Genomic DNA, 27,734 nt, shown 5'->3' with positions numbered 1-27,734 from the left:
TCTACAATATATGAAAGAGCTGGGCGGATAGCAGGAATAGACGGGTCTATCACCCAGATACCAATTCTCACTATGCCGAACGATGATATCACGCACCCAATACCTGACTTGACAGGATACATCACAGAGGGGCAGATATATATCGATCGAAACTTGCACAATAGGCAAATATATCCCCCTATTAATGTGCTGCCATCACTGTCTCGTCTTATGAAGTCTGCTATTGGCGAGAACATGACGCGAGATGACCACTCGGATGTTTCCAGCCAGCTGTACTCCAAATACGCAGTAGGAAAGGAAGCAATGGCAATGAAGTCAGTTGTTGGGGAAGAGTCTCTCTCTGTAGAAGACAAGCTGGTGATTGAGTTTGTGGATAACTTTGAGAAAGAGTTTATTAGCCAAAGAAAGGATGAGAACAGAACCATCAATGAGTCCCTAGACTTGGCATGGCGCCTTCTCAGAATATTCCCAAAGGAGATGCTAAACAGAATACCAGACAGTATACTTAACAAATACTACAGCATACAGACGACAGAGGACAAAAAGCAGCAGTCTGTGCAGGAAGAGGAAGAAGAGACTAGTTATTGAATGCGTGCAACCCGAACACTGAAAATAAATCACTCTAGTATTTAGTAGTCTGTTCCCTCTGCATTTTCTAGTTGTATCCCTACAGAGTGCATTGATTTATATATTCTGCAAGGCCCATAATCTGAAAGAAATAATATTCACAGATACGCTTATCCGTGCCATTCCAGTCCATACACTGATTAAATAGATTTTTATCATGCGTTAATTTGGGTATCTGCTGTGTTTTTGTTGTGCCTTTGAGAAATGAAAGTGTATGTTTTCATTCTATAATCTACATCTGGCAGAGTTTTATTTTGTGCAGGACTAAGATTTAAAGAGGCAGCATTCTATATAACCTGAATTATTCTTCTCTTATAAAGGTGTATGCGCAATAGTGCTGTGCATTCTGTTAGAGTAGTTATCCATGCGATTGGGCATAGTTTAATTTGGGTTTCAGTTTTCTGTGCCTGCAATGAGGTGCTTCTAGAGTGCACAGTGTGAATGACTAGTGCATAAGCTAAAAATATGCAGTGAAATATTTTTGGGTACAGAGAATCCCTTCAAACAGTTAGAGGTGTTTTAATTATACGTTTATTAAAAAGTATGCAGTGCAGGCAAGAAGGCTGCCGTTAGAAATATTTCCTAGTTTTTGTATTAGTATTTAGTCTGGGAATTCATATTTAGCTCAACTATGCCAGCTCCCTTTGGCATAAGGTATATAAGGAAGTCGAACACATCAGAGGACTTAGCAGCAGAGCAGATGTCGCCTCGCTGAAGTATTCGTCTTTTTCCTTTTTCTGTGCACTGCCATGCACGAAGTGTTAGCTCCTCAATGAATATCTCGGTTATCCTTGAAAATAGAGGAGGCACTTCGTTTGCCACTTTGCTAACTTCTTGCTCAACTTTCATGAGTCTTTTTATACGTGCCAATGGAAGGGCATTATCTTTGTGTATCATTGATGTTGTTACATAGTCCAAAATGCTCTTCCAATACTCATCTACTATAGGGTTCTTTCTCTGCATGTTTGTTGGATGGGCGTGTGTTTTATTTCTTACCTATTTATTTATTATAGCCTCACTATGAAACACTTTCTAACACACTGTAGCACTACGTCATAGTTACAGAAACAAAACAATCTGGGCATCTCACCCAAAGTATATTCTCTATTAAATGCACTAGATAATGTTCCTAGTAGGAATATCACATCTGTAAAAGGACTATAAGGAATATGCACTAGGCCAATAGAAGATAATTGATGCAGCATTAAAACATAATCATATAAGATACAAGAGAGCATGCAGGCTCTAATATAAATGGCATAGGAATAATATTAACTGAAAGTGCACACCAAGAAAAAATAATTCTGAGTATAAAGGCTAGTACTCAGAAAGATTCTTTAAATTCTAATTAAGCAGATGGCCAGTAATATTGCACTATAAACTAATATATGAATGGTACTATGTTATTATAAAGAGCCCTAGTGTTCAAAGGTTCTTTGTATGCAAAGGGCATGCAGCACCCACCATATAAAGTATTTCTATAAACCAGCTTATATAAAATGAATTTCAGCAGAGATGGTTTTCAATTCATGCATGGTGCACCTGCAAGACTCACTTAATTTCCAAATATTCTGCAGTTAGAAATATTTCATAATGTGGATGCATTTGGATAGAAATTAGAAGCCAATGTATATTTCTATATATGGATATTTCTTCTATTTCTGTACTTTTCAAACTATTTAAGTTTTAAATTTTTACCCCCCTGCCTTTAAAGCTCTTAAGAAAAGTTAAACTGCTAAGGATGGAACAGAAAAATATATGCGTATTGACAACATTATTATTACACAGTGTAGGAACACCAGTGACAGAAGAGAACATTAGAAAAGTAGGAGAGCACCTAGGAGTAAAAGTAGACTCCTACCTGGCTGAGCTGTTCAGCAAGATGACCAGCGAGCAGATCCAGTCCATTATTGAGAATCCAACTGGAGGATCAGTACAGGCAAGTGCCTCCGCAACTACCCAGGCAGTAGAAGAGAAGAAGGAAGAAGTAGAAGAGTCTGAAGAAGAAAGCTCCGGAGACATGGACTTATTCGGTTAGATCAATAAATGATAATCCACTAAACGTTTCAATTTTGATGTTTTTTATTCTATAGGGGAGAAGTGTCAGCCTCCGGCCAGGCAATTAATTTTCTTGCTGCTGGATAGATATAACCCGAATATTTTGTAAATAATTTTCATTAATAATGGATGAAATAGAGAGAATACTCAGCCATAAAGGAAACAGCCACAGGGTTCTGAATCTTCCAAAGGAGTGCACAAAGGAGGATATAAGAAAGAGCTACAAAAAGCTTGCAGTCAAAGTGCATCCTGACAGAAATTCTCACTCAAATGCTTCAGAGGCATTTATTATTCTTCAAAAGGCATATGAGGACTTAATAGAGGACAGGCCTAGGTTTGCAGAAAGTCACACATATAGAAGCCATCATAATGTACACACACATAATGATATAGAAGAAATAATAAAGTGGTACACGTCAATGGGAGCACAACGATACGGCTTCGCGTACCAGTCATTTAATGCAGGCCCGTACTTTAGAGAGGCACAGTATAGAAGAACCCATCCTCAGCCAATAGAACTATCCAATCGCATAGCAATTACGATACTAATAATGCTATTTGTATACAGTCTTTTAAGGTAAATCATCATTCTTATTATCCAAATAAATAAAGGCATAGACTACTATATCACTGGGCATCTTACCAGATTAACTTCTTTAGAGTTTTCTGTGGTCTTTTTCCAATAAAAATAATCAAAGACCATGCAATGTGTATGCTTACGAATATCCAAAGTAACTGTCTGGGAGGAGACATACTCGCATGTTATACACCCAAAGGATAAATATTATTCTGACAGCTCTTAAAATGCACTTCATGCAATCATGCTATGCGCAGTATAAAAGATAGAATTATACACCTAAAGTATTCTATGCAAAGACAAATACTTCCATTCTTCTGGGCTTCCGTGCAGTAGAAGGACCGTGTGCTCTGGATGGATAAAGACCTTCAGATATATGGACAGAAAGAAGATTAATTAAAAATGAAAGCTGACAGGACAAGCACTCTGACAGAAATATTTTTGGGCAGTGAATTTAATTAAATGTGCGCATGAAATGCATAGAACTGTTTTTAGTTTTAGGAAAATCCGTAAAAAGGGATTAATACATGGAAAAGAGGGATGTTCTTGGAATTACATTAAGTAGAAATGTGCATACACGATAGATGTGTGTGTGGTAAGGTAATTTTGCAGGTTGATTTTTGTAGTAATAAACTTCAATCATGACGGGAGCATTGTTTGAATTATAAATTTTCAATTTTCTTTTTTAATAAAATGAACATTGAAGAGACACAGAAAGAGAAAAAAGAAGGCCAGATTGGGAGGCAGAACTCAATATATGTTGGAGACATCCCGACTAGCACAACTGAATCAGATCTATTTCAGATATTCTCAAAAGTAGGCCAGATATATACAGTAATTATTCCAAGAAAGGAGTTATCAATAGTAAAAGACAAGTGCTATGCATATGTCACATTCTTTGATGAGGCATCTGTTCCTACAGCAATAGAGACATTTAACTTTTACGAGCTCAATGGGTCTCAGATCCGGGTTATGCCACTGGATAAAGAAAGTGTGGTGAACAACCGAGAGGGAAACATAGTGATAAAAAATCTGCCAAAAGAGACAGACAACCAGACACTTTATGATACATTTATCATATTTGGGCCTATTGTGAGCTGCAAAGTGGTTAAGAATAGTTTGTCAGAGTGCAGCGGAATAGGATACATACAGTATAAAGACCCAAAGATTGCAGAGGTAGCAATACAGATGATAAACAAGATTATGCTAAATGGGAAGAAGCTTTGTGCAGTGCAGTGCGTCCCAAATGATAAAAGAGAAAAAAAGAGAGAGAATGTGGAAAAGATATTTACAAACATCTACATGAAGAACTTCCCAAAGGGAGTAGAAGAGGAGGAGCTCAAAAAGAAGTTGGAGGAGTATGGTGAGCTTACTTCATTCTTTGTGCCGCGTACAGAGACAGGAGAGATGCGCGGATTTGCATTTGCTAATTATAAAACACATGAGATGGCAGAGGCAGCAATTCTAGGACTGCACGACAAGCCTTTCTTTGGCGGAAACTCAGGAGAAGGAGAAAATCTTTATGTTCAGCGGGCCAAGCTGAAGAGCGAGAGAGTCGAGGAGACAGCTGGATACTTTGCAAACCCCCCAGAGCAGGAAGTCAGAAGAAACATCTACATTACAAACCTTCCAGGGGATCTGAACGAAGAAGACGTGGTAAAGTACTTCAGCAAGTACGGGCCAATAAACACGTACAAGCTGGGAACAGATACGAAAAACAACAGATCATACGGATATGTGTTCTATCAGAAGGCAGAGGATGCAGCAAAGGCAGTTGAGCTGGCAAACAAGAGCGAGTACTGCGGGCAACCACTGGGCGTAGCATTCTTCAAGTGCAAGAAGCTGAGAGAGCTAGGAAAGGTAACAAATAATATTTATAGTACTGCAGGAGGAAACAGTTCATATGACATGTCCGGTGCCAAGGGAAAGAAGAAGATGCACACGCCAGCTTCTGCAAAGGAGGGCAGCTGCACAGCTGGGTATGAACTATACACGCTTATCCTATCTTTGGCCCCAAACTACACAGAGAAGATTGCTCAGGCTGGATTCGCAAATGAAGAAGAGTTTGCAAAGAAGATTACTGGAATGATCTTGGAGTTGGATGCAGAAGAAGTCAAGCGAGCGGCTGTTTTAGGGAATGTTTTATCAAACTATGTGGAAGAGTCTCTAGAGGAGATTATTATGCATCGAAGAAAAGATGAGTCGGCAGAGAAGAAGGCTGTAGCCATAGAATAAATAAATATGATATATTTTACTAGCTTAAAAATGGAGAATCCAAGGATTGAACTCGGGACCTTGTACATGCGAAGCACACGCTCTACCACTGAGCTAATTCCCCAATAAACAAGAAACAAAATTGGATAATAGGAGTACTAATATTAAATGAAAACACAAAAACAAAGAGAATTTATAACTGGTACTGCTGGTGTGCAGGTGTGCCCTTTTATGCCTACAGATCATATATCTCAGAAGACTCATTCTCTGGAATATCCTGCGAATATGCTTCTTTTTCTATGCTTACTACACTTGAATGCGTATTTTCAGGAAATGTCTTCTCTTCTGTGACTGTTTTTTTCTCTGGCAGTTTTTCTTCAGGGGGTGCTTCTTCCTTTTGCCTATAAGTAGGCATGGGCACAGAGCAGGAAAAAAATTCAGCAAATGCAAATAGCACGAAAGAGTGCATGGTTAAAGGTAGCCATGCGGTTTGAGTGAGAAGTGAAATGGACTGTGGTAGAATATTTGGTATACTTAGCTGGGGTAGATAGCACCTGTTGCACTCTTTCTCCTGGCACCTTGAGTTGTACAAAGAATGTGTAAGAGACGTCAGAAGGCGCTGGGCTAATGGTACAATGGTTTCATCTATATCGTTAAAAAGAGAGTGCACAAGTGAAGGCGTATTTTTAAGTTTAGTGTACGCTAGGAAGAGCCAAAACCCAATGAGAATGCGAATGTCCTGGGATAGAGAGTCGTTCTGAAGATGCTCTCGTAGGGTGAAAAGAATTTCTGGCGAGAAAACTTTATCTGATCCATTTCTGAGCCCAATGCAAACTGCTGTTTTAATTGCCAGCAGAGCACAGGAAAAAGACATGGATGGGACCTTGTTAAGGAATGAAAGAAATTCATCCATTTCCGCGTCATTAATAATAATTGAGTAGTTTGAAATTAGCCCAAAATATTCAAACGTTCCAATTGAAATGCTTTCTAGCTGCATTGGTATTTTCTGTGCCAGATTAGCATATATTCCTAGAATGAAGTTTAGCTTGCATGCGCATGTCACTGGGGTAGAGCTAAGCTGGGATTTGTTCAGGAAGTTCAGCCACTTTTCATGTGGCACATCTGTATAGGAAAGAAGGTACAAAGCAGCCATGTCTCTCGTGCTAAATATTAAATCCGCAAATGGAGTCAAATGGATTCTATGTCTTGGATACGATGCAAATGCGTAAAGAAGCTTTAAAGTGTATTCTGGGTGATTTTTCATAGAGACCTCAACCCATTCTTTCCACCGCAGCTCAAAGAAGTAGTTTACAATGGCTATGTCGCTGTTCATAAGTTGGGCAAGAGACTTAATCCCGCACCTTGCAAGTGCTCTGTTCTTCCCAATGCCTATTCGCATGAGCTCATCTACAAACCCATTAAAAATAAGAAGCTTTCTAAAGGCGGCTGAGTCCTTTCCAATTTCCACAAGAGCCTCTAGTATGACCTCTCTTCCTAAAAAGGCTTCTTCTATTAATAGGCTAAGTTTGTTAGACTCTAAAATGCCTGTGGTGATTAATGCTTTGTTGTGCTTGATTAGCATTGAAATCGTGTTTCTTACATCGTCTAATTTATCGCTCATTGGATCCATTAAAAGCCTAATTATGTTGTCTACACCTATTTTGCTGATAAATATATTTGAGAATTCTCTTCCATTCTTTTCTGAAAATATCTTATTGAGAACTTTAAATATGTGGGGTACTTCAGGCGGAAATGTGTCAGGCGTGCTTAGAAGCAGAGCTGCCAATGGATCGATAAATTCAGTTCCTCCAATTAAATTATCCTCCTTAACTATTTCTAGTGCTTCATTTAAGGAAGACAGCCGGTCCTTAGCGTATGTGGCTGTTTTAAGCTGAACTGCCACTATTATAGCTCTTTCTTGCAAATCCATAAAAATACAGAAAACAACAGATTAAAAGACCCAATGAAAGTATTTTGTAAATCCAGAAAAATCCATTCAATAGAAAACTCATTCAAAGCTATTGGGAAGAGAATCTAGGCAGGAATATATACTGTAGCATAAAATATTGCTAGATAGAGTGCATATTTAGTGTTGCTTAATTGCTTACAAAAGACGTCTGCACAGACATCTAATAAAGAGATATATGTGCATACTTATAGTCAAAGGAAAGACCTTAGCTCAAAGTCATGTGAAGTTGTTTATAGTAGATATAAAATAAGAGCATATTTGAAATGAAATATTATTTTACAGTCACCATTCTGTGAATACTATGCTAGTAGTAAGACCATATTTAGACAATAACTCTAAACCCGATTTTACTCCAAGTTAAGGCAATCATCCAGAAAGAACTACACAGAAATGTATCTAGATGCATTTGCTCGTAAGCACATATATACTGTGTATGCTAAGTGGTTCACTGAATAAAAGGTGCACACTACAGGGCTTTTCCATATAAGTACAGTCATACTAGCTAGGGGAATGTTATTTAGAGAAGGCAGAAGAATAAAAAAGCCATTTATTTCTGGGAGTCTAGCCATTGCGTTGTAGACTGGCCTGCAAGCATGCCAGAATAGGCAGCTGTTATGGCCTGCCTATATTTATTATCCTGTACATCTCCTGCTGCATATAATCCCTCTATTGCAGTCTGCATTGTTTCTTTGTCTGTCTGTATATAGCTGTCACTTGCTAATAAACTTGCACCGGTTTCTTCTTCCAGAGACTTTAAAAAGGCTGTTGATGGATCGTGCCCTATTGCAAAGAACAGGCCACCTACTTGCAGTTCTGTCTCCTTTCCTGTCTTGGTATTTTTGATGATAACTGACTCTAAGTACTCCTTTCCTTTGGCCTCCACCAAAACACTCCATGTGTGTATTTCCACATTGCTTATTGTCTTTACCTTGCTTAGCAGATCTGGCCTTGCTCGGAATGTCTCTGATCTGTGGACCAAAATCACTTTGCTTGCAATTTTGGCAAGATACTGCACCTCTTCCATGGCAGTATCCCCGCCTCCAATGACCATCACAATTTTACCAGAGAACATCCACCCATCACACACTGCGCATGCACTGATTCCATTCTGCCAGAGAGCATCTACGCCAGGGGCACTCAGCTTCTTGGCAACTGAGCCAGTTGCAATAATTACAGCTTTGCTTCTAAAGGTCTCTTGGGAGGTTGAGATCACAAAGTACCCATCATCCTTTTGGACCGAGTTCACCCAGAGCTGTTTTGTTCTTGCATGCTCTTCAGCATGGTTCTTGAACAAGTCAGCCAGTTCTGGTCCTGTAATCCCCTCTGCAAAGCCTGGGTAGTTATCTACAGCAGTTGTTGTCATCAGCTGACCTCCTGGGAACTGGCTAGTTCGTTCGTAGTCTCCTGCTAGAATTAGTGGCTTATACTTGGACGCATAAATAGCAGCTGAGTACGCTGCAGGGCCACTTCCTATAATTACCACAGATTCAGTATTAACACTTATACTCATGCTAGGCTGAAAAAAAACTAAAAGAAGAAGGCAGTTGCTAATGAAGAATAGAACTGAATTCATAAACAAAACAATTGAAACCCACAATATATACACACAAAGCACTAAAATTAAAGAAAATATGCAATATGACGAATATGTCTGCGATGAATGCCATGGAAATGGCGTAGACCAGTCCATTCGAACTGCATTTAAAGTAAATTATTGCGGGAGATGCAAATTAAAACTAGAACTAGTGTCCCAAACCACAGCGATAAATGACTATCTGCTGAACAAGGAAGACGTACGGCATCTACAGCACTTAAAAGCATTGAATCCACGAAATCCAGACTGGAAACCAATGATTCTTTACAGAAAAACAGACATAGAGAGGATTTCTTTAAGAAAATACCCAAACATTGAAGAAGAAAGAAAACAAAGGCAAGAAAAGCTTGCAGAGAGAAAAAAGAAAGCACTTAAAAAGAAGCTTGCATGTCTAAGAAGAACTACCCGCGCAAAAGTAAAGGAAGACCCCATACATGTACATGCATTTAATGACAATGGCGCATGTGAATGCGGAATGAAAATTGAGTTTGAGGAGATTTAATGAATACGCGCACATCATGCTTTCATTACCAATTATTATACAATTTATGCACACACCACAAAAAAATATAATTTCATTCAAGCCACCCATATAAAAGATCTTTTTATATAGCTTCTCTAAATGTATAGCTTAGCTGCATTATCCCAGAGACTTTACAAACCAGAAAATTAAAGACTATTTTATTCTACTCTCAACAATATCTTTAACCTATATAGTTTTGGGATAGTCCAAAGAACTAAAACTTTCTGTCAATCTAATACGTTAGTTTTGCATCAATTATCTAAATTTCCCCTAAAATTAGACCAAGCAGTTATAACTTTCTTGAAAGGGAGCTTAAATACTGGAATAGAATATCAGGGAGGCAAATGGCAAGAATCGGTACTTTCAGAAAGACGTTTGATGTATTACTTCTGATAATAGGCATATCAGCAGTTCTTTATATAGCATACTACGTAATATACGATTTAAATATATACAAAGGGAAGAATAAAGAGCTAAGAAAGCTGTTTAATACGCTGAGTGCAAATAAAGCGAAGAGTTTTAACACATTTATGAAAGAGCAAAATGTAGATAAGGGAGAGATAATAGCCTGCTTATCTGAAAATGTTAAGATTGAGAGAAGACTAACTGCAAAGATAATCAACTCAATTTTGGATAAAAAAGTAAACAGATGGTTCTTCTTAGAGCGAAGAATAAATAAGATGCTCAAAACACCAGATAGAGAGAAGCTGCTGCGCTTACTAGAAAGAAAAGAGGGCCTGGCGTTTACAAATCTGTTAGATAACTTGGTTCATACTATAGTGCTTGACCTTGACGCAATAGAAGCTAATTTAACAAGCTAAAATTCTCATTGAATATCAAAGAATAAATGTAACACATTACATGTGATAGCATTGACTAGTTATTTTCATTTACATTGCAAACTTTTATTCCAAACACTATAGGGATAAAAGGCATTATTTATAGAAATATTAAGTTTATTGCAGAGTATTCTATGCATGCATTTTTAGCATATATTAGATTTTAAGAAGTGTCTTTGATTCGAGCTATCTGCAGAGGAACTTCTGAATCTGTTAGCATGCATTAATTCTGCAGTGGTGCATAAACAAATAGAAAGAGAGCTAAATAAATTGATAATCAAACTGTGTCTTATTTAATCGCTGCATACATCTATGTAATTATGCATACTAGAGTCACACTAGTAGCATTGTACATACAGTCTTATTCATAGTGGTTCTATTGCTTTTCATAAAAACTAACTAAATTTGAATTGTTTTATTTAAGGGGTTATAAGTATAATAAAAAGAGGCTGGGTATAAATTGAAGAAGAGCTTTAATAAGATGGAGATGAATCAGCACATTCCATGCAAATGACAAAAGTGCCTTTTTGTACTCACTTCTCTTTAATAAAAAGTGTGTCTGTATACTCCCTCCCATTTCTTTTAAAGAATATATCAACAATGCATGTAGAAAATAGCCCGAACGTAACAATAAACTCTGCAGCTATGCAGAACAAGTTTTTTTTCATCAAACTAGCTTCTGTTGATAGAAACAGCTCAGTTTGTCCTAACGAGCAGCCTGCATATAGAAGGAATTCATTGTTCCTTCTGGATGCTATATCTAAATGCCTTTCATCAGTAATCTGCTTACTTTCTGTAATTTTCTTTTCGGGAATATCAGTTGGTTTTATGCACATTACCTCGGCTATAGATGATAACAAAAACAATAAATTGACTGCAAACACTCTTTTCCCTTTAACTATCTCTACATGCATTCTGTATAATTAATTATTTTTATTCGTGCTTAAAAACTACGCCCAGTCTTGTATCGCTATTGGTAAAGAAAGGATCGTGAATTGAAACGGTCTCATCACTGGAAATGTGCACCAGGGCAGATGCATCTTCTGCTGTATTTTCAACATAATCTGCGGGGGGAAGAAAGTCCACCTCTAAGTCTGTATCTATTATAATGATGCCCGGCCCCTCTGGCTGTATCTCTGCCACTGTGAATAGAATGTGCTTGAACTCGCTTTCTATATATAAAGAAATTGTGTCCCCTTTGCTTAGCACCTGGTAGTTTCTTAGAGAATTCTCAAGTGCTATCTTTGGGTTTTCTATTTCCAGAAAATCTTTGCTCTGTGGCAGTAGCTTAATAAATGTGCCCTTAGGCAGGGACACATATGATATTTCAACTGGGCTCCCGTCGAGTGCTAGTTGTTCGTACAGCCAGTTGGGAAGAATTGCCTCATCTGGCTCATCTATAAATTCCTGAACACCCACGTGTGTATACGATATGTCTCCGTTTGCTGATATTTTGAAGATGTATGGAGTGTCTACCTGTTTTGACACCAAAGTGATCAAGCAGAGCTGCGGTAGAAATATCTTCCCGGTGTGGTGCTCATTCCTCCCTGGGGCGTATCTTTTGGGCGTTAGCGTCCATTCCAGCTCATTCCTTCTAGAGAAAAGTCTTGAAAACATTAACTTGAATATTTTTCTAATTTAATTCGTAGTAATGAAAGTGTTTGACATTGTTATAATAGGAAGAAATGTATCAGCAATAACCGCAGCAATATACGCAGGCATGTCAAACAGTAAAACTCTCTACATAAACTGCCCAGATGAAACAAGCGTTGTTACAGGCGTTAACAGATACGTTGGGTACAAGGAAGGCACATACGAGGCATTTCGCATGAACGCATACAAGCAGATGAGTAAATTCAATGTGGAAGAAAGCACTGCTGAAGTAAAAAAGATTGAAATTGAGAAGGCGCAGGCAAGAATATTTTCCAACGAAGAAATACTGGCAAAAACACTCATTATCTCTACAGACGAAACGCTTAAACTAATAGTTGGAGATGTAAACAGCAAGTTCCTATTTAGATGTGGAAATTTAGTGAAGGACCAAACAGAAATGATTGCATTAGCTGGAACAGGATGTATGGCCGCCATGAATGCCAGAACATTCATTGCAGAAAACAACTAATATGGTTTATTTGTCGCATTCTACCAAGTAATCCTCTAGAGATAGAAATAAAGATGATATAACCCGAACAGTTTTCTCTAAATAGAATATTTCCAGTGTTTATACCTAAAGACTATATTTTAGAAATATGTGCCCTTAGTTTTCACTCTTTCTGATACTTTTTGCAAATATGAAAAATAAACTCTCCTATGCATGCCATACAATTATATTAAGTAGGATGGTTTGATTCTTATAAAAAAAAGGAAGAGGAAAGGAAAATCAAAGAAATAGCATATTTCAAAGACCCATACTCCCGCTGATAGCACAATAAGCAGTTCAGCTCACATAATAGTAGAAAAAGAAAGATTATATTTAGAATAAAACACCATGATTTAACAGTATATTTTTAAAGAAAGAAAGCTAAATAGTTCTATACATTCCAAGGTCTTCTGAGAAAGTAAATGCAGAACTGTTTTAAATTATTGGATAATTATGTATACAGATAGTCTATAGGAGAATAGTCAAAATAGTCCATTTATAAATAAAAATAACGGGCGCCAAAAATAATGAAAAATGAGAAATTAAAACGGTTAAAAAGAAAATCTTTTTTTGGTTTACAAAAAATGATCAGTAGAATACTTCTAAACTTAATGATGCTACAGAGTATTCTGACAAAAATAACAGTAGAAGACATAAAGAGAGTCAGTGTGACTTCTATTGGCAAGAACCAGGATGTGATTATTAACCCAGAAGGGCCTTTGAATCTTCTGCGTGGATATATTGGGCAAAGAAGCGGACACATGAACAACAAACGGTTTTATTCCTCTGAAATAGAAACCAACTATTCGTTGCGTGAGAATGGGTTATCTATTACAAAACAACAAAATTACGACTTTAAGCGAACACCAGCTAATGACAGGGTGTATAAAGACATTGCCACACAGGCTCCTAATGGCAAGTATCTCAGCGCGTACCATGAACAGCTCATAAAGATGTTTCCTTCAGAAAAGGGAGACCTTTCCATTGAGGCAGGAAGGTCAAATGCACTTACGAACTTCTTAAGAGCTAAACACGTCAAGAAGGATGCAAAATACATTCTTGCAGCACTTCTTCTCCTTTCAGAAGGTGTTGACATTAAAATAGCAGTAGAGCATGGAGAGGACATGAAGTGTCTTGTCATAAAACGTAAGGCATCCAAAGATAATAACTTTGTGAGCATATTAATGCATACTGCGGGTATAGACACAGCCACTAATGAGCATAGCTATATTATTTACCAAAGTGAAGTGGCCGAAATTATTGACTTCTATAGACAGTGCAGAGCCAGTCCACTGCTAAAAAAAGGAGGCGAGTTTGCAATGCCAACTACCAAAAAAGAGTTTGAGAGTGGGAAATTTCTGAATAATGCACGCTTTCTTATACAGGCATACATATATGAATTTATTGACACTGTAGAGGATTATACAAGCTTTGTGAATGCAGTGCATGAGCTTCTTTCTGATCAAATGACTGAGAAAAGCAATCTAAACGACAACACCAGAGTATTTAACGAGCTCTTCATAGAAAAAAGTGCGCAGAGCAAAAGTATAAAGTATACTACACCTTTCGATGACTTAGTGAATGCCGCATATAAAGATGCTAATTTCCCATTTTATAGTGCTACTCAGCTACCAGCATACATTAGAGTGCCGCAATGCAAACTAGACAAGACTGATTTTGTGAAAGAAAAAGCCATATACTACAACAGCCGCGTAGAGACAGCCCTTCTAGGGCTATTCTGCTGTCTGGCATACAACCCAAGGACAAAAAGTTATCAGACCAGCCACATGGGAAAAGGAATAAGTAAAGAGCTGAAGGAATTCTTTGAAATATATTCTAAGCCAACAGAAAGCATTGGCTTTGAAATGCACAAGGAGTGGAGTAAAGTTGTTGCTTGCTTAAAGAACGATAAAATTAACTATAAGCAGGAAAGGAACGAACTCTGCTCTGGAGTTGCAAATATATTTTTAGCAATTGCAGAAATAACAGGACAGAAGAAAGACACGGAGGAACTAGTTAGGTATATAGAGATTGCATGCAGATTAGGAAGGTTAAATTTTGACGATGATAGCGAGGTTGGTATTTATGATGCTATGGAGTCTATTATTATGTCTCTATCGCAGAATAAGGATATAGAACTAGATTGCAGCATGCTGAAGCCCGGAAAGAGGTCAAATGGAAAGGCAGATCTCTTTGGTAAAATTAAAATTGTTTATACATTTGATAAAAAACGTAATGGAATTGCTTTGAATGTAGAAAGTAATGATGCTAGTCTTGCTCTTCTTTCATTTCCACGTGCTAGTTCTAAGTGCATTGAAGAAATGTATAAAAAAATAGGAAACATTTACAACGGAATGAACAGCTACACAGGATATATTGCTACTAATTATTCTGTTATGGAAATAGACAATTTAAGAATGAATAGAGAAACACGCTTAGATGGCTATAGCAAAAATATTATAGCACTTCTGAACAATGAATCTAAAGATGTTTCTAAAGTATTCTTGTTAGGAAAGCCTCTTGATATTGAGTATAAGTATCTGTTTGTGATTAAATTTATGCTCTACTCGCTGCAAAAAGATTTTCCTGCAACTCATCCTTTCACACGCATCTCTGCAAACATGTTAGGAAGTGTGCCACTGGATGACAATCATACAATGCGGAATATGACGTATCTGTTCCCATTTCACCCAAGATGGCAGGTATACTATCCCAACCTTGGATATAAGCCATCCCAGCATCTGCCCAGAGAAAAACATGGTAGAGTCAACTTGTTTTACAACTATAGGCGTATATTAGTTTCGGAGAGTGTTGATATTGCAGTTAAATGTATTGAAACCTATCTAACAATGGGAGAAAAATATTGTACTGACATGTTTTACACATTATCTAATGCCATAATATGTAGAATGTTTTTAAATCATGTAGTAGAGGAGGGAAAAATACCCATAATTTCCAAGCTTCACACCATAATTGAAAGATACAAAACTCCTAAAGATGCAGAGTATGTTAATGACATCTACATGACTTTGTTTGTTTATGCATGCTGCGACCATCCAAAAAAACAGAAATTTATTAAGCTAACGTACAGCCTTATAAACTTTGATGATTTGCGGAATCCTAAAGTCTTTAATCCTGTCATAGATTTAGCCCTTATTGCAAAAGTTTTACTAGTCGTAAAAACAGAAAAAGACTTGCTGCATTTAAAAAGTGACATACAAAGTAAACAAAACTATGATACGATGCTAGAATATCTATCATGTTCAAAATCCAAATAAATACAGGGTATTACACATAAATTATACTATTTTCTTTTGCTTTGTATAATTATTAGTAGCCCCTCTAACACTTAAAATAGCTCTCTTATTTATAGCTTTGTCATGTTTTATTTTCAATTGTCGTAGATGCATGCACCTCTATAAAGACTTTGCCGTGTGCCTATGTTATCCACGCTATGCACACTAATGCGCTCACAGAGTATTTAGAGACGAGCTCTTGTTAAACTCTGTAATAAGATTTTTGTGGTGCTTTTTTGGAACTTTTGTCAGAACCTGGTGGAAAGCAAATAGGCCATTTGACATCTTGTAGAAGTTTTCTATAAATTGCTCAGGGGAAGACGGCTCCTGCAGGAAAAGCTTTAGAAAGAGCTTGGCCTTGTCGAATATTGAGTACTGTATATCTAGCTCAAGATGCACTAAAATAGTGCTCTTCAAGGGAACCTCAACCGCACTCATAAAGTACAGAACCTGCTCTGCTTGCGAGACAGTAAACTTCATCTCGCACAGAACTAAAAAGATTGCCTCTCCTAGCATATCCAGCCACTCTTTGAGTAGATAGTCATATGACGTGAACGAAACACTCGATATGCTTTCTATCTCTTGAATTAGCTCAGCAAGAAAAGGAATTGTGTAGCTTTCTAGATTTCCTGCCTTTAGAGTCTTCTTGTTTAAAAAGGACAGCCTGTCCTGCATGTATAGCATATAAGACGCATACATTCTATGGGATAGATCATCAAGCGCATGAATGGTACTAGGAGACGCGATGTCCGAGATGTTAAATGTTTTCTGAAGCTTAACAAGCATTTCTTTTGTCATCTGCTTTACATAGTGCATGGTTTCAATTCCAGAAAGAAAGTTCTCTTTTGCCTCCGTGAAGGGTGATTTGCTGATGATTTTTGAGATAACTTTATCAACTATTGTGAGAAAGGAGTATCCTACACTTGGAAATTTAAAGTAGAGCAGCTTTGTTAGCGTCTGTGTCAGGGTGGTGTATATACTGTATGTACTGCTGTGCACCTCATTCTTAACAAAAAGCATTTTTTTGTCAGCCAGTGGCTTTAGCTCGTTTTCAATGTAGATGTGAATATATGGTATAAATGCAATAGTTAGAGAGTTTGGCTCAATCTCTTCATTGCATATAGGAAGCTCTGTAGATATATCGTCAAGCAGCTTCAGATGTGCAGGCGATCTCTCTGAGACCTCAAGACCTTCTATCTTTGTTTTGTTGTTAAGAGATGTTGCTTTTCTACCTGAAATCAGAAGATATGTGGTTTCAAACTCCATGCATGCCTTTAGGGCCTCCAAATAGTCAACACACGAGAAATCTGCTCTGTCAATCACACGGATCAGCTTATTCTTCAAAATAATAGAAAGGTCGCACAGAATGACTTTAGAAATATTCCACCAAATTGGAAGATGCGCTGTTTTCATGCCTACATTATCCTTTATGGTAAGAAGTAGCTTTAGAGAGTTCTCTACATCTATCAGATTTTCCAACCTTTGTATCTCTTTAGTGTGCTTTGTTTGCACATTATTTGACATCCAGATCACAATGGACTTTTGCACATCCGACACATACTTTTCCGATAGGATCGTTGACAGAAGAACTGCGCTTTTATCAAGCCCCTTTTCATTTGTTATGCTATACTTTATGTCACTTATTAGAATATTTTTTAATAGCAGAATGTTCTCGTGAACTAGCTCGTATCTTTCCCTGTACTTGTCTTCTATAATGTAAAGCTGCGGGCGCAGAATGATTTCCTCAATTACCTTTAGAGTTCTTACAAGCCCCTTATAGTCCTTATATCTGACTTGTTCTCTGAAATTGCTTAAAGCCTTTTTGTGTTCCTTTGTCAATATATGTGGTTTGTTTGTTTCTGCAGGAGTCTGTACTTTCTCTTCATTTACCATTTCTTTTAAGTTTTCTTCACCCATAAATATTCTTTGTGAAACAGTGTGAGAGAGAATGCGTCTTAATAAGTCCCTTTAAATTGGTAAGAACGACCAGAACGCTAGGAAGAATAAGCGAGCAAAGCATGCCCAAGTTGCACTCCAGTGAATATTGCAGATGCACCTTTCTTGGCTGATTTATTTTCTTCACCAGCTGTGCATATAAATAATCTACCTCCCCAGCTATCTTTACTGGATCCAAGGACAAAAGGGGTTTCACTTTATCGCACCCAACTATGTCGCTGTAAATAACTATCTCTCTTAGTTTTTTAATCTCCTCATACTTTTGCAGAGGGTCTTTTGCACTAGTATCTATGTACGTGCGCACAAATACGTTATAGGCATTCTTTACCTCCTGCATATCCAGCTCCAGCCTGTGTTGGTAATATAGTGGAAGTCCAATGTGTTTTACTAATGCCGAGAGCAAGAGTACTAAGTATCCTAGGTGCACTGCCAAAATCACTTTCATTTTTATTTATTTAATTTTTACGCCCTTGTAATATTTAATATATGTGAGGAAGACAGTATTCATGTTTAATACAATGGATTGACTATTCCCTCATACATAAGACTAGTGCAGGGTAAGAGCAGATGGGATTATTCCTTGTTTGTGTCAGAACCTCCATACATTTTTATATTAATGTCTTCTAATAGCATATATGCTTTTCCTTCTATAATCACTTATAAGCAACCAAACTGAAGTAAATCCAATGAAGTTTATACAGAAGTCTGAATATAATAAAGAAGAACATGGATATTAAAATTAATATGAGAGAAGCATTAGATCTCGTGCATAGATGAAGGTTACTCTATCTTGCAGAAATACAGAGCATAAACAGAATAGCATCATTATTATAGGCTTAAATCTATACGTTTTGTAAATCTTCTCTTATGGGCATACAGGCATTATTAATACTTTTACTGTTTCTGCCTTAACATAACAGCCCCAAGCAGGATGTCCTTTTTTCTTACACATGTTGCAAGTTTTTTCTGTACACTTGGTTTGAAATTTCTAGAAGGTTTCTTGGAAGGAACTGTTTTAATATTCTTTTGTATTTTCGCAGCTAAGCATTGGTAGTTTATTCTATACTTCTCAAACTCTTTAGTTTCAATTTACACTTATCCAAGCATCTGGATACTTATAAGCGCCTATTCTTATTTCGGATTATATACGATCTAAAGAGTATTCTTTGGTGCTTTCTATGGATGCAAATACACGGTAAAATACAACTCGCCACCTTTATAACAACTCTTAGTTCTAGGTATTCTAAATACTGTATAGGCATTACACATCCTTTCTCATTACTACTTTTTTTAAGGTTTTATTGTTAAACCTTGGCCTTTATAAGAGTAAATTCCCTTAGCTAGACTACATTCTAACTATACCCTCTGCATTTAGTAAACCAGCCTTCATATGACAAGTAGCCTCAATTATAGTTTTATTAGTAATATAATACATGCCATTAGATTCTAGAGAGGATACAACAAATATATTTCTCGAAAGAAGCAGAGCACTGTCTATATCCTGCTATATTTGTTATTTATTGAGTCCGTTAATGCAATCAAGATGGTGTAGACTTTTTTATGCTCTTCTATCTTACTATGATGGTAAAGTATATGCGGTTGGTTTATTCAATATATAGAAATAAATTAATTTTCCGGCAAACTACTGTTTATTTTATTTTATTGAAAACTCAAGTTTCCTATTATAGAACATATGTTCTTTGCTAATAGAGTGCAAAAAGGCAGGAAGTGCTTTTTCTTGTCGGGTTTATTCAAGAAAGCCATGTGCTGATACTAAAACTAGGCTCTTTACTAAAGCTTGAATTTCCTCTAAATTACGCAACTGCACGCGCCATAATATTGAACATTATTTAAAGAGCTTACTATTATATAGAGCAACAAAAAACGCGGCTTTAAAGTAATTTTAAAACCCGTCACAGCAAAAGTATGGAAAGAGGGTGTTTTCTTTATAAGAATTTATTGTAGAATAGTTCTAACTGTTATTTAAACACTACCTAGAAAGGACTACTACTCTATACACATTGTAAATATCAAAAAATGACACTGCTTGGCTGAATAGACTGAAATATGCAGCTGTATTAGCAATATTCATATTTCAGTTATATTAAAATTAAAACTCTATCTTTTATATATAAATACTGATTCTTGAAAAAAAAATTAAACATACAAATATGGAAGAATATATGCAGAAAAGAATAATAAGTTTTGGGGTACTTGGGGTTGGCGCAGCTCTTATATTGTTCCCGGTATTAATGAACCTTTACTATATGTTTACATGTGAGGTTGAGCTAAGGAATAGAGGTGAGTTTCAAACATACTATACAACATCCAGTGGTGGTGATGCAAATCAATTAAATACAGTACGAATATCAAGATTCGAAGAACCCAATCCAACTGAAGGTATATATAGTGGAAGAGCTTATATTCCAGCGAGGACTGCTTCAGATAACTATTTTGATACTAGGGAAAGTACTTTTGAGAATCCTCTCGGCACCAATTATCGGCAAAGTTCTGCAAGAGGCTCTGGAGTTTATAGACCAACAACATATACTTCAAACAACGATGAAAGAGAATACGACGAGGCTGGATTGCCAACTAAAATATATCACAGTATAAAGTATAAACTGGCTTTCTACATACAGTTATTCGGGTTATGGCATATATCTATAATGTGCTTGGGCATCTTTATTATAGTCATTGGATTACTGGTATTTAGAGAAAGTATTTTAATGCAAGAGAGAACGGTATCCTTCTGCGGTGTAGATCGTTTAATTTATAGTGATGTTGAGCAAATAGCTAATCCCATTCACACTGAGGTTAAGCAAATAGATAATCCTATTCATACTAAGGTTGAGAAAATGGATAATCCTACTCATACTGAGGTTGAGCAAATAGATAATCCCATTCACACTGAGGGTGAGCAAATGGATAACCCCATTCATACTGAGGTTGAGAAAATGGATAATCCCATTCATACTGAGGCTGAGCAAATGGATAATCCCATTCATACTGAGGCTGAGCAAATGGACAATCCTATTCATACTGAGGGTGAGCAAATGGACAATCCTATTCATACTGAGGGTGAGCAAATGGATAACCCCATTCATACTGAGGTTGAGCAAATGGCAACTGAAGTTACTCTTGAAAAACCACAGCTAGAGACTCTTGAACCTACAGAGGAAATTTGCAATGAAAACGAAATATTAAAGCGATTAGAACGTGGAGTAAATGCCAAACCTGAAAGGCCATGCATAACCAAAAAGCAGTGGGAAGATATGGTTGAAGCGCATGATAAAAAGTATTCAGGCATCGCTGTAGACCTTGCAATTCCCAGTAACTTATGCTAGTGATATGGTCTATTACCATCCATCTATTAATAAATTTTTTAATGGTCTACCATAGGTTTACACTTAATGAGTTCATGAAGCCAAAGTATGCATTCACAGCATCTGGACTGTTCTTCATGCTACTGGGGTTTTTACTATTTGACCCTCTGTTAATTAGAGCAGGAAATGTCCTTGTGTTCATCTCTGTTCTTATGTCCATTAAGTCGCTTGAGTACTTCCAAAGTATTCTTCTATTTTTTGTTGGATTTATGGTTTCTTTTAAAATTGCAAGCCTTGGAATATTTATAGAGATGGTAGCTTTATTTATATGGGCATCATCAAAAATATCTCGGACAATGCTTTCCCCTGTAAGACTCGTTAAAGGGCTATTTTCTAAATAATAAAAATGCGTTACAAATATACAGTTTTAGATGATATCAGTTTATATATAGATGCAAGGCTTGAAAATCAGCCAAATACCCAGAAATTACACCATCGCGCCAAGCATATGCTGGCTTTGGCGTATCAGAAAAATCCATAAATTGAAAAATTTTATATTCTTGGCATGGTGAACCACTCCAAAGGAAGCTCAAATGCAAAGCCAGTGAAGAGAAAAAGTGATGAGGCAGAAGACAACGTATCCGAGGACTACACAAGCGACCAAACCACTGGGGTTGAGAACGATGATTTCTCCGATCCAACAGATGACCTCGGCTCATCCACTACTGTGACAGAAGAGGACAGCCTTGAAGAGGACGATAACTCAACCACCCTAGACGGAGATGATTCAAGTTTTGATGATAGAGATGAAGTGTCTGATTCAGGTAATTACGGTAGTGATGACAGCGATGAAGAGGAGTTTGCTTCTGACAGCCAGGAAAGCAACAACAGTGATAGCACCGCATAAGCGTAATAAAGTTATATGACCGGTTCTGTTTTTATTTTTTTTATGCTAAAGAAGAAAGTGCTTAACTCACTAAATAATCTGCAAGGAACAGATAACCAGAAAAGAAAAGAAGCAGAGAAGCACATTATTGATGAGTCTTCCAGCAATTTTGCAGGAATGATAGATGCGCTTCTTGACATTCTAGTTGATACATCACTGGGTACGCTTGGAGACACAATGACTGCTGGGCTTGTTTTAAAGACGCTTTTCTCATGGGAGTCAGAGGAAAAGAGGCAGGAGGTGAATATGAAGTGGACGTCGCTTAGCGAAAAGGAAAGAGAGGCGCTGAAGGCCAAACTCATAGGAAGTCTGGGAAGCTGCAAAGGCAGTGTTGGTGAAATATTAGGGCAGTGTCTGGGGGCTGTGGCCAGAATTGAGGTTGTGAGCGGAAGATGGCTTGAGGTGTTCTCCGATCTTTCTTCTGTTGGTGTGGACACAAAGTCAGAGACCGTGCGCATGAATATAATGGAAACCATTGGTATTCTGTGCATGGACACCACTGGAATGGACGAGTCGCTTATTTTGCACTCGTCTGGATTTATTCTCACAGTGCTTATAAATGGAGCCAAGTCAGAGAATTTGGACACGCAGAAAAGCGCGTTTAAGAATTTAGACAGGTGCCTGGAGTTTATATCTCACAATATTAACATTGAAAACGAGTGCCTGATTGTGATGGAAACACTTTTCAATGCATGCTCTTCCAGCAATGAAGACGTAGCGTGTCTTGCCTTGCGGTGCTACACAGGAACTCTTTTTATGTACTATAGCAAAGTGGTAAAGTATGTTGGGCTGGCATTTGGGAACATTGCTATGAATTACATGTACTCAGAGAGCGAAAAAAAGATTCTTGCTGCAATTGAGATGTGGAGTGCGATCACTGAGCACGAGATGTACAGCCACGGGGAAATCATAAGCAAGGTTTTTTCCACGCTTGTTGGCCAGTGTCTTATACTTGCTATGAATGAAGACCTGGAGCAGACAGATGAGTGGATGCCTCACAAGGCCGCTGCCTGGCTGCTTACCTCAATTGCACATTGCGCGCCGGAGAAGATCAACGGGAACATAGTAAATAAGGCATTCAGCGAACCTCTCAATCTTATCTCCGCAATCGAAACATTCATTATCTCCCAGGATCCTGTCAAGTTTGAGGCTGGGATGATCGCACTAGGCTCCATACTGAATGAGGAAACCGTGAACCCGCTTGCTCCAATGATTAAGCGCGTTGGGCCTCTTGTATTTCACTCGCTTGAGTCCAAAAACCCAGTGGTTTTGGACACGGGGATGTGGCTGCTTGAAAGATTCTTCAAGTATGCATACTCTGCAGTGGAGCAGTGTCATTTGGAAAACGACATCATCCGGCAAATTATGAAAATTATCAGCCTTAACTCAGACACATCTGTTACTGCAGCCTGGACTCTTACAGGAATTGCCAGTGCAGTTAGAGCACAAAGCACTTCCGACACGTACAGAGACCACGCAATATTCACGAACTTCACAATGATTTTGGACTCGCTGGTCCGTACGTTCTTCTCCCTTCACGAAACCCAGTTTACGCTTCGAGTGTCCCTCTCTTCCGCTATTGCTGAGGTAATTAAGGCAGCAATTCCTACATACTTTGAGAATGTAATTAGCTTCCTGGGCGAGATTATTGGGAAGACAAAGAACGAGCTTGTTTCTCCAAACTCAAACGAAGAGACAATCTCCTGCTATATGAACCTAATACAGGCATGCGTTAGTACGTGCACACTGGATCAAATACCTAATCTTCCACATGATATAGTCAGCGTGTGCATATTCATTCTACACAGAGGAAAGCTTGTGTCTCTCTACACAGAGGCATATCTTACTTTGGGCTTGCTTGCAGACAGACTGGGGATTGACTTTGGCAACTATGCAGAGGAGCTGATTCCATTTGTCATTCGGGATCTTCGCACCTTCTGCAGTGATGAAAACAAAGACCTGAAAAGCCCCATATTTGCAACCAGTCTAATTATGTTTATTGGCTCCATGGCGAGCTCAATGCAGCTTGGATTCAGTGTGTATATGTACCAGATTGTGCCCACTCTAATGCAGGCTGTGATGTCTCCCCATTTGCCGCGAGAAGCAAAAGCTACCGCCATTTCCACGTTCTCTGATATCTCTCTTGCAGTTGGGAAGATATTCGATAGATACCATGAGTCTATCATGGAAATTGCAATGAGCGTGGTTAAGCTGAAGGATGACGGAAGTGACAGTGGATTTATTTTTGTTCTGAGAGAATCTCTTCTTGTCCTTCTCTCATGTATTGTGCAGGCCTCAGATGGGCGCAGTTCTTGTGTGTTAAACTCGGTAAATATCATACTTTTAATTGTTAAAATAATTGCTGAAGAAACCAATGACTCTGCATGTATTATCAAGTCTCTCTATTTGCTATCTGACCTATGGGTGCTCTGCGGGCCATGCGGAAACCCATCTGTGATTTCTTCTCTTGAGTCCCCCTGGGTCTTTGAGTTCATTGCAGCAAAAGCAGAGTCAACGATTAAAGAAGTGCGGGATGCAGCAATTTCCACTAGACTTCAGATTAGCTATATTAACAAAGAGTAGATCTTTTGTGGATGCTTCTCTCTTAAATAAAGATTTAAATTATTAAAGACACAGCGCTTTTCAAAGCTACATACATATTCGCAGCATAGCTGCACAGATGACTATTCTCACATATTTTTATATTTAAAACTTCAATGTATAAGGGCTTTAGGCATGTAAGTAGATTTATAGTGCCTAATGTAAAAGAGCAACACATAAAATCATGGTAATAAAGAAATTAAAGAGACTCTATCTATAAAATCAAACTAACAGTGCCTAAGTATTGGTTCTAATCTACATATATATTCTGCACTCTGGAAATAGACCTCTTCCATACACTTGAGTACGTGCAGTTTTTATTCTTAGGTGTCTACAAGAAAATAAAGTGTATATATGTAAGGGTGTTAGAATATTTTTAGTTTGAAGTGGTTGATACAAAAATATAGAAGAGAGCATAGGAAAATCAAAAAATAGACAAGAATTAAAGACCCACTCGCACACAGGCATCTAGATATAAGCAAAGAATATATAGTGCAAGAGAGAAAAACAGCTCTAGAGCGAACAAAACTGCCTCACCGCACATGTGTACAAACGCGCTCTTGTACAGAAAGTTATGCATATTGAAGCGTACTGCAGTGTTACTGGATTCCCAGAGAGACAGACAGTAGGCTTTAGTAGCAGTTAAGTAATAAGACACAAATATTTTCTTGCACAGTATAAAAACTTGCCTGTTCTCTATATATAGCCATATGTTTATGAAGAAAGGCATATACTATTCAGAGAGGATTTAAGCCACTAGCTTATAGAGCCAAATGGCTAGCAGGTTAAAGCTACTCGTACATATAGAGTCTCTGGACATTGTAAATTCGACTGTGAAAAAGGACAAAAAGTGCAGCACTCTGTGTTCCCACGCGGTCTCCCATCGCAGTACTATCAAAGCTGTCACGCGCTTAACTTCAGAGATCGAACGGGTTCTGGTGTGTACGCAGGCATATGGCCGCACGAGTATTAGTTACCTGCTGGCTCCTTGTGGGGGGAATGTTAGTCTTAGACGAGTTTTTTCTTCTTGTCTTCTTCTGTGTGCACTGCAGAAGTTATTTTCTTGTGGTTGGTGTCTAGCTAGAGGAAATTTCTGTTTTCTTTGCCTGTATATTTTACAGCATACTGTTGCTAATTTTGCTTATTAATGTGTCTGCATTGACTTAGCTGAGCTCTATTCTATTTGACTGCTTCTCATAACCAAATTGTTTCTAGTAATGGGTCTAGTTTAGAGCTTTTGTGTATAGAGAATAATTTAATAAATAAATAGCAATGCCTAGCTATACTGCTTTCTAGCCAACTTATATGCACTTTTACTAGATGCAGAAATACTATCTCTGGAACAGACCAGATTAATCTAATACAAGATTTAAACCAGAGATATAGATAAACTGCAAGTTATTTTCTTATATCTGTGCACACATCTATTATTTTTGTAGACCATATCTAAAAATTAGTTTTTACCAGAATATAAAATACATAGTATTTTAAGTGCAATACTATAATGCACACGAGCTTATAAAAATGTAATCTCTCAAACCTCCTCTGTTTATTCCGGTGCATGCGCATTGTAAGTGCATTTGGTTGTAAAACATAATTGTTTTTTTTTATTTCACTTATGCTTTTCTCAATTGAGACTCTTAAAGCGTATGCGCAGTCCAAAGGAATTCCAGAAATAGAAGATGAAGACTTAAAAATACTTGCGCAAGACTTGGAATACAGGCTAAAAGAACTGGCACAAGAGTCATCAAAATTCATGATAGCTTCAAAAAGATCAAAACTTTCAATTGAAGATGTGAATTATGCGCTTCTTTCAAAAGAGATAGATCCATTGCTTGGGTATAACACAAGCAACTCCCTCATGTTTAAATCCATTCCTGGGTCTAACCTGTACTATGTACCAGATGAAGAGCTAGATCTGGAGTCAATTCTTACCTCGCCTCTTCCAAAGATCCCGCAGAAGCCTGTTATTTCAAAGCACTGGCTTGCCATTGAAGGCGTCCAGCCGCAGATACCACAGAATCCGCTGCCCATGGAAAGAATGCCCGAAATAAAGAAAGAAGACACGCTGGCTGCCATGAAGGAGGACATTGAAATACGAAACCATATGAAGCACCTTCTGTCCAAGGAATTGCAGCTATACTACGAGAAAATTGTGCAGTTTATTAAGGAAAAGGAAACAGTAAGTATTGCATCAGAATGCCTCAAAAATGAGAGCGGAATACAGCAGCTAATTCCGTACTTTGTGCACTTTTTTAACGAAGAGATTTTGAAAAACCTTCGAAACGGGGAGTATTTGGTCGATATCATCACCGTATATGAAAGTTTGATTATGAACAAAATGATATTTATAGAGCCATATATGCACCAGATGCTTCCTTCCTTGCTTACATGCGTGGTAGGAAAAAGCATAGGTCTGGACAGCAGAGATGGCGCGCGAGCAGAAGATGGCGCAGGCAGTACTGCAAATGAAGATGCCCCTGGCCTGTCCGCAAGAAGAAGGGCATCTGCTACAATAAAGCACATATACGATACGTACTCCCTTTCGTACACAACTCTTGCTCCAAGGGTTTTAAACACTTTGTTGAAAACCTGGGCAGATGGAGCAAAAACACCAGAATCACACTATGGAGCTATTTATTGCTTGTGTAATTTAGGAGAGAAAGTGATTAATGGTGTAGTTGTTCAGTTTAAGGATGAATACCTAGAAAAAACAGATGAAAATAAGTATGCGCTGCCCATTCAAATACTTAGGCGATATACAGATTCATAAATAAATACGCATATTATTCTATAATATATCCAACGCCTATTTTATATTCTATATATCCCTTTTATCTTATTTAGTGACTACTTTCTTATTGCGTATGCTTCTCTACTCTAAGTATTAAATAAAAAATTGGGGGTTCTCAAAGCGCATTAAATATTTGGCTTTATGAGTACAGCTATTCGCAGTGCGGTTTAAAGTGCCTCAAGTATATATTGGTTTTGCATCTATATAATGCACAGCAGCCTTTTATTTAAAATATTTATATAAATGAAAATTCTTGGCATGCCACTCGGGTTAT

General features: G+C 37.7%; 20 protein-coding genes and 2 non-coding genes across 22 annotated transcripts; 13 read left to right on the top strand and 9 right to left on the bottom strand.

Moving 5' to 3' along the window:
- On the top strand, positions 1–588 carry NESG_01360 (uncharacterized protein; the record flags this gene model as incomplete). The annotated part of the gene is made up of 1 exon (XM_053048992.1): positions 1–588. A coding segment is annotated over one exon (588 nt), but the record flags the coding sequence as incomplete, so codon positions are not given.
- Positions 589–1,221: 633 nt separating this feature from the next.
- NESG_01359 (uncharacterized protein) lies at positions 1,222–1,590 on the bottom strand (the record flags this gene model as incomplete). The annotated part of the gene is made up of 1 exon (XM_053048991.1): positions 1,222–1,590. The coding sequence occupies one exon, from the start codon at positions 1,588–1,590 to the stop codon at positions 1,222–1,224; it is 369 nt and encodes a 122-aa protein (XP_052904796.1).
- Positions 1,591–2,368: 778 nt separating this feature from the next.
- On the top strand, positions 2,369–2,665 carry NESG_01358 (uncharacterized protein; the record flags this gene model as incomplete). The annotated part of the gene is made up of 1 exon (XM_053048990.1): positions 2,369–2,665. One exon carries the CDS (start codon positions 2,369–2,371, stop codon positions 2,663–2,665), a length of 297 nt encoding a protein of 98 aa, XP_052904795.1.
- Positions 2,666–2,810: 145 nt separating this feature from the next.
- On the top strand, positions 2,811–3,266 carry NESG_01357 (uncharacterized protein; the record flags this gene model as incomplete). The annotated part of the gene is made up of 1 exon (XM_053048989.1): positions 2,811–3,266. One exon carries the CDS (start codon positions 2,811–2,813, stop codon positions 3,264–3,266), a length of 456 nt encoding a protein of 151 aa, XP_052904794.1.
- A 689-nt stretch (positions 3,267–3,955) lies between these two features.
- NESG_01356 (uncharacterized protein) lies at positions 3,956–5,497 on the top strand (the record flags this gene model as incomplete). Its single annotated transcript, XM_053048988.1, has 1 exon — positions 3,956–5,497. One exon carries the CDS (start codon positions 3,956–3,958, stop codon positions 5,495–5,497), a length of 1,542 nt encoding a protein of 513 aa, XP_052904793.1.
- Positions 5,498–5,528: 31 nt separating this feature from the next.
- On the bottom strand, positions 5,529–5,600 carry NESG_01355. Its single transcript has one exon. It is a non-coding gene; the product is annotated as a tRNA-Ala (tRNA).
- A 111-nt stretch (positions 5,601–5,711) lies between these two features.
- Positions 5,712–7,406, bottom strand: NESG_01354 (uncharacterized protein; the record flags this gene model as incomplete). Its single annotated transcript, XM_053048987.1, has 1 exon — positions 5,712–7,406. The coding sequence occupies one exon, from the start codon at positions 7,404–7,406 to the stop codon at positions 5,712–5,714; it is 1,695 nt and encodes a 564-aa protein (XP_052904792.1).
- Positions 7,407–7,992: 586 nt separating this feature from the next.
- Positions 7,993–8,955, bottom strand: NESG_01353 (uncharacterized protein; the record flags this gene model as incomplete). Its single annotated transcript, XM_053048986.1, has 1 exon — positions 7,993–8,955. The coding sequence occupies one exon, from the start codon at positions 8,953–8,955 to the stop codon at positions 7,993–7,995; it is 963 nt and encodes a 320-aa protein (XP_052904791.1).
- Positions 8,956–8,995: 40 nt separating this feature from the next.
- NESG_01352 (uncharacterized protein) lies at positions 8,996–9,541 on the top strand (the record flags this gene model as incomplete). The annotated part of the gene is made up of 1 exon (XM_053048985.1): positions 8,996–9,541. The coding sequence occupies one exon, from the start codon at positions 8,996–8,998 to the stop codon at positions 9,539–9,541; it is 546 nt and encodes a 181-aa protein (XP_052904790.1).
- A 365-nt stretch (positions 9,542–9,906) lies between these two features.
- On the top strand, positions 9,907–10,383 carry NESG_01351 (uncharacterized protein; the record flags this gene model as incomplete). The annotated part of the gene is made up of 1 exon (XM_053048984.1): positions 9,907–10,383. The coding sequence occupies one exon, from the start codon at positions 9,907–9,909 to the stop codon at positions 10,381–10,383; it is 477 nt and encodes a 158-aa protein (XP_052904789.1).
- A 551-nt stretch (positions 10,384–10,934) lies between these two features.
- NESG_01350 (uncharacterized protein) lies at positions 10,935–11,315 on the bottom strand (the record flags this gene model as incomplete). The annotated part of the gene is made up of 1 exon (XM_053048983.1): positions 10,935–11,315. One exon carries the CDS (start codon positions 11,313–11,315, stop codon positions 10,935–10,937), a length of 381 nt encoding a protein of 126 aa, XP_052904788.1.
- Positions 11,316–11,334: 19 nt separating this feature from the next.
- NESG_01349 (uncharacterized protein) lies at positions 11,335–12,018 on the bottom strand (the record flags this gene model as incomplete). Its single annotated transcript, XM_053048982.1, has 1 exon — positions 11,335–12,018. The coding sequence occupies one exon, from the start codon at positions 12,016–12,018 to the stop codon at positions 11,335–11,337; it is 684 nt and encodes a 227-aa protein (XP_052904787.1).
- A 34-nt stretch (positions 12,019–12,052) lies between these two features.
- Positions 12,053–12,523, top strand: NESG_01348 (uncharacterized protein; the record flags this gene model as incomplete). The annotated part of the gene is made up of 1 exon (XM_053048981.1): positions 12,053–12,523. The coding sequence occupies one exon, from the start codon at positions 12,053–12,055 to the stop codon at positions 12,521–12,523; it is 471 nt and encodes a 156-aa protein (XP_052904786.1).
- A 602-nt stretch (positions 12,524–13,125) lies between these two features.
- Positions 13,126–15,819, top strand: NESG_01347 (uncharacterized protein; the record flags this gene model as incomplete). The annotated part of the gene is made up of 1 exon (XM_053048980.1): positions 13,126–15,819. The coding sequence occupies one exon, from the start codon at positions 13,126–13,128 to the stop codon at positions 15,817–15,819; it is 2,694 nt and encodes an 897-aa protein (XP_052904785.1).
- A 192-nt stretch (positions 15,820–16,011) lies between these two features.
- NESG_01346 (uncharacterized protein) lies at positions 16,012–17,754 on the bottom strand (the record flags this gene model as incomplete). The annotated part of the gene is made up of 1 exon (XM_053048979.1): positions 16,012–17,754. One exon carries the CDS (start codon positions 17,752–17,754, stop codon positions 16,012–16,014), a length of 1,743 nt encoding a protein of 580 aa, XP_052904784.1.
- Positions 17,747–18,238, bottom strand: NESG_01345 (uncharacterized protein; the record flags this gene model as incomplete). The annotated part of the gene is made up of 1 exon (XM_053048978.1): positions 17,747–18,238. The coding sequence occupies one exon, from the start codon at positions 18,236–18,238 to the stop codon at positions 17,747–17,749; it is 492 nt and encodes a 163-aa protein (XP_052904783.1).
- A 1,726-nt stretch (positions 18,239–19,964) lies between these two features.
- NESG_01344 (uncharacterized protein) lies at positions 19,965–21,140 on the top strand (the record flags this gene model as incomplete). The annotated part of the gene is made up of 1 exon (XM_053048977.1): positions 19,965–21,140. The coding sequence occupies one exon, from the start codon at positions 19,965–19,967 to the stop codon at positions 21,138–21,140; it is 1,176 nt and encodes a 391-aa protein (XP_052904782.1).
- Positions 21,141–21,181: 41 nt separating this feature from the next.
- NESG_01343 (uncharacterized protein) lies at positions 21,182–21,520 on the top strand (the record flags this gene model as incomplete). Its single annotated transcript, XM_053048976.1, has 1 exon — positions 21,182–21,520. One exon carries the CDS (start codon positions 21,182–21,184, stop codon positions 21,518–21,520), a length of 339 nt encoding a protein of 112 aa, XP_052904781.1.
- A 164-nt stretch (positions 21,521–21,684) lies between these two features.
- NESG_01342 (uncharacterized protein) lies at positions 21,685–22,026 on the top strand (the record flags this gene model as incomplete). Its single annotated transcript, XM_053048975.1, has 1 exon — positions 21,685–22,026. One exon carries the CDS (start codon positions 21,685–21,687, stop codon positions 22,024–22,026), a length of 342 nt encoding a protein of 113 aa, XP_052904780.1.
- A 42-nt stretch (positions 22,027–22,068) lies between these two features.
- NESG_01341 (uncharacterized protein) lies at positions 22,069–24,648 on the top strand (the record flags this gene model as incomplete). Its single annotated transcript, XM_053048974.1, has 1 exon — positions 22,069–24,648. The coding sequence occupies one exon, from the start codon at positions 22,069–22,071 to the stop codon at positions 24,646–24,648; it is 2,580 nt and encodes an 859-aa protein (XP_052904779.1).
- Positions 24,649–25,513: 865 nt separating this feature from the next.
- Positions 25,514–25,628, bottom strand: NESG_01340. The gene has a single exon (XR_008288886.1). It is a non-coding gene; the product is annotated as a 5S ribosomal RNA (ribosomal RNA).
- Positions 25,629–26,284: 656 nt separating this feature from the next.
- On the top strand, positions 26,285–27,439 carry NESG_01339 (uncharacterized protein; the record flags this gene model as incomplete). The annotated part of the gene is made up of 1 exon (XM_053048973.1): positions 26,285–27,439. One exon carries the CDS (start codon positions 26,285–26,287, stop codon positions 27,437–27,439), a length of 1,155 nt encoding a protein of 384 aa, XP_052904778.1.
- Positions 27,440–27,734: the final 295 nt, after the last annotated feature.

Source organism: Nematocida ausubeli (assembly GCF_000738915.1).
Source record: "Nematocida ausubeli strain ERTm6 chromosome Unknown supercont2.3, whole genome shotgun sequence".
Taxonomy (NCBI): Eukaryota; Fungi; Microsporidia; genus Nematocida; species Nematocida ausubeli.
This window is presented reverse-complemented; position numbering and strand designations above follow the sequence as displayed.